The 13175-nt window shown below is 35.9% G+C and overlaps 1 protein-coding gene across 1 annotated transcript in view; it reads right to left on the bottom strand.

Moving 5' to 3' along the window:
- Positions 1-10813: 10813 nt before the first annotated feature.
- LOC105032629 (nuclear transcription factor Y subunit A-7) overlaps positions 10814-13175 on the bottom strand; it is a gene marked incomplete at its 5' end in the record, with an annotated part of 10683 nt that continues 8321 nt past the window's right edge. Inside the window, 1 exon segment of the mRNA XM_073251677.1 lies at positions 10814-11513. Coding sequence (XP_073107778.1) covers positions 11217-11513 — 297 coding nt within the window.

Here is a 13175-nt window from a genome sequence, read left to right as displayed (position 1 = left end):
AGAACCTACCTATAGATGCATATGCATTGACCGAGCCATCCTCGGGCTTATATGCAGTCTGCATGGATTCTAGTACCCACTAAGGAATTAAAGTAATCCTCGGATTGGAGGTAGAGGCTACCAATTCAACTAAAATAATGGAAGAACCTTTAGACTAAAATTCAAGTCTTTAGGCTTAATTAATTCATAAACATAGAAGTCTTTTATTTTTCTTTTAGTTATGGCTAGATGTCCGTTGCTCCATTCACTATTTGACAGTGACTAATTTATAGGACCCAACTTCGATCATTGGTATCAGAAGTTGCAAATATTTCTAGAGCACGAATGGATCCTAAATATGATTATGGATCCAGCACCTGAAGTTGTCACATCCAACACATATGATGCGATCAAAGACACTTATCAGAAGTGGCCACATGATCAAATCACCATGTGGTATTTTTGAGAGCAGCAAAGAACATGAATTTAATTGTAAATTTGATAATGCTCAGTAGGAAAAAATTTTTCAAATGTTGAAGGAGTTCTTTCACACCTCTGAAGATGTATCTTCAGTGGGTAATAATTCTTTGAGAAAGAAAAGAAAAAGAAGGTGCAAAAGAGTTGTGCTTAGGCTAATAAGTCCAAACTGACAAAAGAGTCTAAGATTAACCTGGTCTGACAGAGTCTCTTGATTCAAACAAGCTAATAAAAGAAATCAGTAAAGGATTGCTGAACAAGATATTTATATGATAACACCTTGTGATTTCTCTATCTGTGATACTACTATCTAGATATTGGATATCGAAGTCCATGTAAATTATTGCAACAACTTCTGGTTAGTAGAAAGTTTGAAAACAGCAAGAGATTCTTGAACATTGGAGTTGGAAGTTATGTTCCAATCTTGATTTTAAGAATTGTCGAGCCTATTTTTAATTCTAAGAATATCATTTTAGTGATTGTCACTATTATCTAATAATTTTGTGATATCATTATGAATGATGTCAAAATCATGTGGATAATTAAAAATAATATTTATGAATAGTCACAGCCTGTTAGTGTATTGCACACAATCAAACAAACTTCCTAAAATAGATAATATTATGAAAGCCTACTTTTGATAATTTAAGCTCGATCATATAAATAAGAATAGGATCAACAGGAGATAATTTTTGAGGTCAATAATTGTGAATCATTGTCAACCTGTCAATTCTATCTTCTTAGTAAGATGATCAAGTCACTTTTTATTGAAAAAGGTGAACGAACCAATGATATTCTGAATCTGATACATATTGATGTATTGGATCTATGAACATGTTTGTCATAAATTTGGATTATTTGAAATATTCAAATAAGTTCATAATAAGATAGAGAAACAAACTTGGAAGAGCATTGAAATTCTTCGATCAGACCGAAGAGGAGAATGCATTTTAAGTAAGTTTTAACTTATCTAGAAGAGAATAGGATTCTTTCTTATTGGAATTGATTTTGTTAGACATAGTTCGATCTATGATGAAGTTTGTAAGTCTATCAGTCTTCTTTTAGGGTTATGCTCTTAAGACTGCTTGTTATGTTCTGAACTGAATTCCAAATTAATCAGTTGCAAAGACTCCATATGAGATATAGACTAGGCATAAGCTGATACTTTCTTACCTTGGGGTTTGGGAGTGTTTGTTTTATGTCAAGTATTTACAGTAAAATTAGCTTGAATCTTGATCCTATATATATATTATTTTGTAAGATAACCCCAAAGGATCTAGGAGATATAACTTCTACTATGCTAAAGAATAAGAGTTGTTCAGCATTCCTTTCAAAAAAAAGAGTACCTTGATGAAGGTACTAATGTCTTTAATATGGAGCTTATGAAGTTCGACAATAGAAGAACCGACACAATCTAGTGAACTCATAGAACTGAATTTGATTAGATCAAATTCGGAATCCATTGTAGAGGCACCATTAAGGAGATCTGATAGAGTACCGCATCCGTCGGATAGAGATTTCTAGATCTGGGATGTGATCCTGTTGAACTCGATAAGAACAATAAGGATCTGATCATCTACATGGATGCCATGCAGAGAACTGACTTATTTAATGGCTTGGAGCCATAGAGTCCAAAATTGAGTATATAAAGGTCAACGGTATATGGACACTCGTTGATCCACTCGAAAGGATAAAACTAATAGAGTGTAAGTAGATCTCTAATAGGATCAAAGAGCGCAGACGAAAAGGTGAAGATCTACAAAGCTCGTATGGTTGCCTAAGAATATTGTCAACATTATGGTATTGACAATAACAAGATATTTTCTGTTGTGGCAATGCTAAATATTTTGAAGTTAAAATGTGCATTTTGATAAGTGATCAAAACGCATGGCTAGTTGAGAATGAAGAAGAACTCTGCAAATACAAATGGGTTAATAGTTCTATAAGTGTATTTCTTGTCTGTATGTGAATAAAATTCTCTTAATCGGGAATGACATTCTTTACATTACAGAAAATAAAAGTTTTGCTATTATCATAGTTCTCCATAAAGGACTTAGGAAATGCATCTCTCATCCTAGGGATGAAGATCTATAGAGATAGATCTAAAAGGCTGCTTAAGTTTTTTCAATCCAATATACATAGGATGTTTATGAGTAGAATTTGTTCTATCATGTTACTATGTATGAGAACCGAATATGGTATACTCACTAGATAGTGAGTGGATACTTACAAGATCCAGATGAGAATCACTGGAAGGTCATTCTTAAATATTTGAAAATACTAAGGATCGATGACTCGATTATGGAGAATCTAACTTAAAACTTATAGAGTATGACTCCAGTTTTCAGTTGGACATAATAATAGCAAGAATATGTTGAAATACATCCTTACCCTAAATAATGAAGCAATCTGCTGGAAAGGTTCCAAGCAAAAAAATATAGCCAAATTCAAATTACGAGACAAGATATATTGCAACATTCGATACTTGCAAGGAAGCTATGTGATTATACAGGTTTACTGACAAGCTAGAAGTGGCACCCTCCGATGATGGTCCTGTTGTATTATACAGCATCGGAGCCATAGCTCATGGCAAGGAGCTGAAGTCCCATTAGCTTATCAGGTATTCTGCATCGCTACCATCTTATTCAAAAAAATCTATTAAGGTGATGTCAATCTTTAGAAGATCGACAGAAAGGAGAACGTGACCAATCCATTTTACTAAAGCCTCAGTATCTAGGAGTTCTGAAATGATAAATCAAAGATGGATATGTGATACTATACTGATTGGCTTTAGTCCAAGTGGAGTTATTGGAAAATATGGTCTAAAGTCAATCGTATGATGATTGTGCTAATTATAAAAGTATATGAATTATAAATAATAAAAGTTATTTAGTATTTTTATCACAAGATTACATCTTCTAACGAACTCCTATATTGTGATGAAGTCCTTAAGGCTACTTTGATCGATAAAGGAGGATTTATCGCGTAGTCCTTAAACTGATTCGCGATCAAACGATACGCTATTACTAGGACGATAGCGATATCAAGTGTAGATCGTTTATGCCATATGCGTTGGTTATCTCATAACAAATGGTATGGAGATACTAGTATGGCATGCAGATGAGATATAGGAGTATATCATCACTGAACGTGACCAACTGCGGAGCACCTACTGTCAAGGATAGCTCACGAAGGATATGGGTATAAGTGTCTCTCCGATTGAATCATATGGTGACTTACAACAACTCACTATACTTTAATGTCAGACTAACTGAGTTTTATTTCAGTGATGAAATATTTTTGGGTACAGTCAAATACTTGCCAAGTCGGTGCGTGAGTCAAGATGAGATTGACCCTCTGAATTAGTAGAAGATATGCATCAGTGTATTTCAATTTAGCAAAATCTGGGCCTGGATAATCCATGTGATGGATTTGAAAAAAATTAAAATATAATATGGATGACTTATCTAGGATTAACAGTTAAATCCTAGGTCATCCTCGAGCATTAGGATCAAAGGAATGAATTATACGATAACCATACGCCAATAGGTTCTGGAATGTTACTTCGCCATCATTCGACCTATCCGGACGTCAGGTCATCCTTGCTAGATGGTTACATCGATTGGTTCAGAAAGTTATTTCTATACTACCGGCTTAGGTTCGAACCTATGGGGTCATACTCAAAAGAAGTTTCTAACTGATCATATGGTGATCAACGATTGAGAATCGTTCAAGGACTTAATCGTCAATTCGATTGATGATTAACCTCATGCAAAAGTTGTAATAAATTAATTCACCAAGTGTTAGTGAATTATAGAGATTAATTAGCAATTAAATTGTTGATTAGCTCAATTTAATTGAGCAAAGAGGATTAAATAAAATCTAATTGAATTGGATTCAATTAGATTTGATCCGATTAGATTATGAGATGATCTAATTGCGAAGAAGAATTGATCCTGATTTGATCAGGATTTTAATTCAGTCAATTTTTAATTTGATTAAGATTTGATTAAAAATTTATGAATCTAATTAGATTGGATTTCATATATTTTATTTGGGCTAAATCAGATGTGATTTGGTTTGGATTCAAATAAGAAAATTAGGAGTCCTTATTGGAATAGGACTCTTCTCCCTGTGCTAATTCAGATTGCACGTCATATATCTCCGCATAAAAAAATATTTTGTATGAGATTTTTTTATACCAAAGAGTCCTTTCCTTATCTATCTCACATCCAAACTAATTTGATTTTGATAAAAGAAAGATTCTGAAATTGAATTTCAAAATATTCTTATCAGAAGAATCTTTCTCATCCAGATCAATCTCTCCACACTAATAATTTTTTTCTCCTTTCATGTATGATATTTTGAGGAGATTTCTCATGGAAGATTAGTTGGAGAACTGATTTACTGTAAAAAAATATGAGAAGGGGCATCCCCTATTTTTTTGATATATTTTTGGATATAAATTATGAAGGAAGGCAAATCCTGTAAGAGTCTATGATCATTAGGACTTTTCACCCCACCTCCTTATATGCCTATAAAAGGAGATTTTGTGTTTTTTTTTGTGTGTAAGATACCAAAAGAGAATTCTTCAATGGTAGAAGTTTGGGCATGGTTCATGATGTGAAAAATAGAGAGGAGGGTCCTCTCTCTTGGGGTGTGTGCAAAAACTTAAATTTAGATTTTTGGTTCTAAGGGTTTGGTAGGAGGAAATAAATTAGAAAAAATTATTTTCTTCTTCATCTTTTTTTTACCTCTTCATCTCTTCTAGAACCCATCTTCAATCTCTGAAAAGATTTCAGAGATTTGAAAAAAAGATCCAAATCAGCCAAGAAGAAGTCTTTGTGCGAGCTAGCACTTCCGAGAAGATCGATCAGATCGGAGCTTCGATTGAATTTTTCGTAGTGGTCGGATGCATGTGCGGCTACACACAATCATAAAAGATCCTCTCCACCATATCTCTCAGTAGTAGAGATCATCGATCCGTGATTAGGTATGAGTTTTGAACTAATATTAGAAGTAGATATGATCTACTGCTCATATGCATGCATGCTGATTTTATCTTCAATTATTTTAAGTTTAATATGCAACATAACATGTCATAGATTCTAGAGTAGGTTGATTTGATGATTAAATCATATGCATGTTAGATTAATTTGATTAATCTAGTTATCTTTTGCTGTAATTTTTTAAAAAAATTTCAAATATATATATGAAATTGCCTACGCATCCCAACACCCCTCCCTTGCTCCCTTCCCTCGCTTTGTTGCTAATGAGGAGGGAACGTCGACTGTAAGAGGTGGCTTTGGCTTCTTAGCTTCACCATCCTGCACATAATCCCCCTGATCCTCTATCCATCGACTTATCGAAGAAACCCCCTCCATGCACAACGAAGGAGGATGGCCGGTCGTTGTCCCGATCTCCATCCCAAGACCTTCGATGATGCCTTTTCTGGTTAGCACGGTCTAATGGTGGTGATGACTAGATCGACCATCACCCAATTCAGGCTGTTCAACCCTCAGAGGAGATGCAGGCACAAGGGTTGTGCCCTCCTCCACCAACTTCAGCCTGTCGAATTGAGGCCCACCACTCGGGCCCACCTCCAGGCCCTCCGCCAGGCCAAGTCATCATCCCAGGCTAAGGCCTTGTTAGTGGCTTGGGCCGGGCTCCTAGCCTGTTTCAAGGAGAGCCTAGCCACATCCAATATAAATGTCTTTTGGGCTTGGACTTTTGTTTGGCCCACTTTTATGACATCCTGACCTGGGTCCAACTTAGCCAGCACTCTAAATTCAAGACCAGGCTCACTCACATCAACTCGTTGGCCCTCGACTCGCTTCTTGCTTTCTCCGATGAATATCATCAAATGACCTTGGTCGGCTTCTACCAACCATCAGAGTCCAGTGGTGACCCCAATGAGCTCTCCCTTAGCTGTAGCAAGTTCGGGCGGGATGAAGAAAAGCTTGGGGCCAAGGAATCTAGATTGGATTCATTTACCTCCCTAGATTTTGCCAGAACCCTTATTGGACGAGGATGCCAAATCTGGAAGGTGGCCATCCACAACGACATTTGCGATCGAGTTATGGTGGTCGGCTCCTCACTCACCACCTCTACCCCTCCACTACCATAGGAGAAACCATGAAATTCTCTATCTACCCACCCTTCCTTCTCCTTCAGCAGAAAGCAACATTCATCATCAACATAGCCTAACTGGCTGCATCGATAACAAATGGTTGGCACATTCTCATGGACAAATGAGCCAGAAGATCCATTTGTGATCCTAGATTAAGTTCCTCGACTTCAAAGGTTCCATTGATTCGAGCTCGACACTGAGTCTTGCAAACCCAATATTTTCCTAATGGTCCTTAAATTTGTCCACTGCCATTGATCTCCTTGCCTCCTCCACAATCTCATCAACATCTCAGGCCTCCATAACCCTATGGGTAGTCCCAGTAATTGGGCCTAGATCTTTGTTATTCAGACCACGTTCATCCTCGGGACGAAGTCGGGCACCCACAACTCCAATGTCAGGAGCTGGTTGGCGACAAACCACAGCCTGCCTTGAAGAACTGCTTCATACTTTGCCATTGATTAGAATCAGATGAGATGATAGTCTTGAGCCAAACCAAGAGCCTCTGAGTTATACAAAAGTTTCCCCAAGTCCTTGAATTCCTTCGCGATCCACTCTGATGGCACCCACTAGTCGAGGCTTCAAACCAAGGTGGAGACATCCTCCCATTGTTTCTAGAACTCTGCCATCTCCTCCTCCGAGAACTTGAGAACCTTCATAAAATACCTTTGAAGTCGTTCTATCTCCTCCGGTATAATCTTATGCTCCATCCAACAAGACTACCTTAGCAGCCCATGCATAGTGCGAGCCTAAGTCCTCTCTCCTCTGCTGGACTCCAACGAGGATTGGTCACTCTCACTTTGGCCCTTCCTCTTGTCAACCATTAAACTGCCAAAATAGATTGCCCATCCACTATTCAACCAAATACTCAACAGACTATGATTTTTAGCAAAATCGCATAATTGCACTCTAACACACCATGCTCACTATAAACCTTTATCAATTGAGTTCGGCTCCCACCCATCCTTCAAATTAGTTGTTCATAGATAGCTTGTGTTTAAACTTATATTTTATTGAGCTAAGCTCGAGCTTGTGTTTAAACTAATACTTTATTGAGCTAAGCTTGAGCTTAGCTTGATAAAAATTGAATCAAAGTTTCAGTATAAAATCCAATTCATTTAGCTCTCACTTATGAAAGTTCTGAACACCTCTTAGATTGTTGTTGTTGTCTTCCCATGTTAATGAGCAAATCAAGGCTCACATATAGCGTCAATGCCATGCATTACATATCGATTCAACTTTCTAATCATTCTTTCCGAAAAAAAAAATTTTTCTTTGACATAGTCACGCACTCATACTAATAATTCTGGATTATTTTTCAATCTTTGCTTTCATATCTTGTTAAAAACATACTTATTACACGAGATGATGATGTTAAATGGGTCAAATCATATAATTCATGAGATGTGACTGCCACCAACTCAAGTATTTTTGTCACATCCATATGGGCCCTATCACCCCAAGTATATTGTGACATCACGATTAGAAACCATCTCCTTTACAAATAAAATCCACGTCTACTAACAAAATTACTATAAGCTAGGCTAGAATTATAGATCAATCGGATTTGAATTCAAATCTCATCAGATCAAAATTTTATAATATGAATCCTATTTCAATTATCCAAACCGTTAAATATGATCTATTAGCTCAAAACTACTTGCACATACAAATTCATATAATTTGGAGACCCCTAACTTATGCATCAAATAATCAAATATTGGATAATCTAAATAAAATTGAATTAAATATATTTTTGATCACTCGATACATTGGTTAGAAATCTTTAAATCATATGATTTTTGATATGCAAGCAGTTTTTAGATAGTAAATCATATTTAATGATTTAGATCATTGATGTAAAATCTCTATTATTCAATTTTGATGTGATAGGATCTAAATCTAAATCCGATCAATCTTATCCAAATTTATCCCAAATTACTATATCTAATTATCACCAACATGTTTGATTACATTATAGCTAGTATTCACTAATTACCGCAGCAATTCCGGCATTCTTGTGAGTTTCATAAAACTATTATACAATAACATCAGCGATTTTACTGCAATGCTAATTATTTTTCCAAGTCCAGCCATCTTGCTTGAAATTCACCAAACATCTACGTGAACAATGCTTCTGAAATTTAGAGTCATATTTGAATGTGCTTATCCACTTACTAGGAGCCACATTTTTAATTGTTCTCTGCTGAGAATCAGAATAGGGGATGCTCCAATAATGATATGAATAAACACAGAGTTATAACAAATTTTGAAAAATAGGGATAGATGGAATCATATCAGAGCATATTTGAATCATCCAAATGAACCTAGATCCCTTGTATCAATTTAAGGTACTTCACCAACAGGGTCTGACAAATACATTCCCCTTCAACGAGATGAGGTTCATATATCAATAATCATTTATTATTTTATTATTTTCTCATTATGTTGCCCGCACGTGCGTCCTTATGTCTCAAAATACCAATCACCCTAAGGCTCACGTGCTCTCTCACCCCCTCTCTCTCTCTCTCTCTCTCACACTCACACGTACACACATAAATAGATTCAAATTGCATCTTTCATGCAAAAAGATGATTTATCTTTTTTCATGTTGCCATCTATTGGATTGCCCAATTATCACTTCTAAATTTGTGCCGGTAGAGATAAAAAAAAGATTGAAATACTTTGAGATTTATACAAGATGTAATCCAATGATTGGCATAATAATCATTCTTTCTTTGGAAAGATATAACCTTAAACACCCTCCAACCTCTCACACACTCTACTTCCATCGCCTATAGTTCGGACGCCACCAAGGTCTTGGCATGTTATTGACTCGTAGGAGTTGAGCTTCGTGTTCTTATTTCACATGGTGAAGAATTTTCATCTTTATCTTCGAATGTTGAAGCTTGGAAAGATGAAATACATGTGATAAAAATTACGCTCTGATAAGAGCCTATCTATTTCAACCAAGATCCAAGTGTTCCAATCCAAAACAAAAATAATTTAGTCAATTTTGCTGCAACCAAAATCCAGCATAATTTGCTTCCCATTACTCTTTTCGCAAAATAAATTGCAGCCCTGTGTGTGCTTTCTATCCATCATGAGGCTTGTTTTTTCTTTTAGAAAATGGGATAACATTGCATAATGAATAATCAAATGTTTTTTATCAAACCGATAAGCCCAAGGACTAGTGAATATTTTCTCACTCAAACACATAGGAGGACAACCATAAATATGATCTAATAACACTGCTAATTCTTTGGTAATCTTTGTTTTCAATACGCATGCAATAAAACTAGTCTTCTAACAAGGCCCAACATTTCTCAAAAAGCATCAACTCTAAGATAGTTAAGAAATTATCTCAATCCTCCAAATATCTATACGATTCTTTTCTATAAATCTAATCATTATTATTGCTTTGGAGCCCAATCTAGGAGTCATGGACGGTTTAGCATCAATTTTATTCTTTAGTTTTTAAAATAAAAAATATAGAAACCCAGATAAAATAACATGTTATTTTATTTTTCTTTTTCCAAATCATTTATATTATTTCAATAAAAAATACGAGTAAAAACTATTTTTAATATTTTCAATAATAAAAAAATTATATATTTTGATTCCAACTTACCACAACGATAGTGCCCTTGCCACCATTGCTGCCACCTCCAATGCCCCTATCACTACCCCACTACCATCACTATTTTTATATGTTTATAAATAATTGACCATACTAAATATATTTATATTTTTAAAGATTTAAATGAAAAATAAAAACATAATTTCTATTTTTTATTAAAAAATATATATTTTATGGCAACATTTTTGTCCTAAATGAAGATTTAAAATCCACGAACTAGAGTGAAATAACAAAATATTTGAAAACCAAATCAAGCAAAATATCTATATACTGGAAAAGGGGATTAAAGAAAGATTGTGTTTCCCTTGCCCCTGAATTCCCAGAGAGAGATCCTAGCAAGCTAGACCAGCAACAACAATGTTCCGACAGGAATACTACTCTTAACCCACGGTAGCAAAAGATGCAACCGGCTGAAAGTATATTTTATTTTTCTTTTGTAAATCTCTCTGATCGCCTTGTCCTTCCCCGAGCCACCGCCCCCGAGCAAACAAAAATAATGTCATCCGTTTATTTACTCTAGCAGAAGAGCTGCAGTGCGATCTCTGTTTCTCCTGATTATCCAAATTGACGAACAAAGAGCACTCAAAAGATTTCCTGTGGAACAGTCGGGATCAAATTGTCAAGCCTCCTTTCGTGTTGCAACAAAGTATAGCAGCTCCATTCAAGGCAAATGTCCATAGGAATCACTGCTTTGAGGAATGGTAAAGGGAAGCACACTGGAAACCAAAGAAATCTTCACCGTAATTACTAGCAATCTACTCTAAGATACATGTTCAATCAATAAACCACAAAAAAAAAAACCTTCCAAACTCCATAGAGAAGTTTCTGTCTTACGGGAACTTGTGATGTATTTCTCAATTAACTGCACATTAAACTACCAAGGCAGAATGCACCTATCACTGACACGCCATTGGAGACTGTTCCCGCAGACACTACTATACAGAGCCAATTGTTCCTCCCATCATCCACCCCATCTTATGCCTGAAAAGGTGACTAAGATGTTGCCTCTGGCTTATTGTCCAAACTGGACTTATCAGAGTTGGTTAAGCTAACAGGCTTTTCTTTATCATCAGAGACTGCAGCTTTCGGCCCATTCTTTTGATTTTCTTCAAACTTGGAATTAGAATTCTGCTGATTTCCTTCAGAACTGGGATTAGAGTTCTGCTGATTTCCTTCAGAATTGGAAATAGAATTCTGTTGATTTCCTTCAGACTTGGAATTAAGAAATCTACCACCACATCCCCTAGCTCTTTTCAAAGCATGCAAGTGACGGGACTCATGTAAATAAGGCTGCAGAGGTTCAATTGCAGAATACAGTGAGGATCCAATGCATCATTTCGAAGGGCAACATATGGGCATCATAAGTATATATTGCTACAGTTATAGGAAAAATATTATCTCAACCATACATGTTATATCTAATTTGTCAGAGAAAAACTGTAAACTGAATAGATCTATCTACCAACCATGACATAAAAAAGGGTAAAGGAAGTTTCAGTACCAGAACCTCAATCAGAACATTTAGGAGACAAACATATGAAATGAAGGCAAGAGTGCAAATATCTCAAGCACATGCGCATTTTATGATCCAAGGAATATAAATATAGCACAAAAGCTTGTGATTACTGTAATGACAGATGAATGCAAAGACCATATAAATGTTCATCTTTAATGATCAGATTTAAACTCTTTAAATAGCACCAAAAAGTTAAAAAAGAATTAAATTCTTGAAAAGTGTGTGAAAACAAGAATAGGTAGAGTTGAACTAAATGGTGGTTAGCCAGAAATGGGGCTCAAAGTCCATCATCTTGCATTGAGATATCTTCATCTCAATATTTACAAATTAGAATTCAGGGGATCAGGATTAACAAATGATCTGCAAATATATTACAGTGAATCATTACAAGATAGCAGAGCCAAAACTAAATTATTAGAAGAAAACAAAACAAGTGCAAAATGTTTACTGCAGTGAATGGATCAACCTCTTCTCTATCATGACAATTAATATGACTTAGAAAACAGTTTAAGGAACAAGCTTAAAATTATGCAGGGCAACTAGCAGTTCAAGCAATAAATGCCCTTGGAGTGAAGAAAGAAGGAAGCACACAGATCATGCATGACATTTCCATCCAGTTTCAACTGCTGGAAACCACTATCGTGGTCATCACTTACCTAACAAATTGAGATTCAAGGCCAAGAAATATGCAGGCAAAGGCTGCATAAGGAGAAAAAAAAAAAGCAAACCTAGCTATTTTCAAAGAAAGGAACCAGATAGGGCAAAGAATGCTTTAATATCCGGGTCAGTTAGTTGGTATGGTACCATATTGACATATGCTATGGTAATTGGTGCTGGCACAGCAACTGGAAACCTTTTTAGACAAAAATCTTACCATCATTATTGTTAGTTTCATATGCAATATGTAACCGAAAAATATTTATCTTTTAATAATTTATTAGATGAGAATAATGACCAACCCACAACACACCTGAAAATCAACACAAGAGGACAAAATGTCATCATTTTAACCCTTTCAGGTATGGTCATTTTTTTGGCATTTTTTACATCGAATTTTTTTTTAAGAAAAATGAGTGGAGGAAGTTGCCTACATTCGGTTCATGAGTTTCTAGGCTTCAATGCAAGCACAAATTCCCTCCCTCCTCCCACTCAAAATGAATAGCAAGTGGGTAAAATAAAAGGCAAAAAATTTGACTCAATAGAAGTGATACACACCGGTTCAGCCCACTTTGCCAGAAGGGGGTGCCAATGGTGATCTTGAGTGCCAGACATTCATAGGTGCAGTTTGGTGCAGCCAATGAGGACTGACACTCAAAACCTTGGGGCAAAAAATGTTCAATGTACATGGTAAAATTTTTTCACAACATGGATTTTGCAAGAAGAGCCAGCAAGATTCCAGTAGGTCTGGTGCAGGTTTAATGCAGCAGGAGACCAAA

Source organism: Elaeis guineensis, chromosome 2 (assembly GCF_000442705.2).
Source record: "Elaeis guineensis isolate ETL-2024a chromosome 2, EG11, whole genome shotgun sequence".
NCBI classification, from domain to species: domain Eukaryota; kingdom Viridiplantae; phylum Streptophyta; class Magnoliopsida; order Arecales; family Arecaceae; genus Elaeis; species Elaeis guineensis.
Note: the sequence above shows the minus strand (reverse complement) of the source record. Positions and strands in the feature narration are given on the sequence as shown.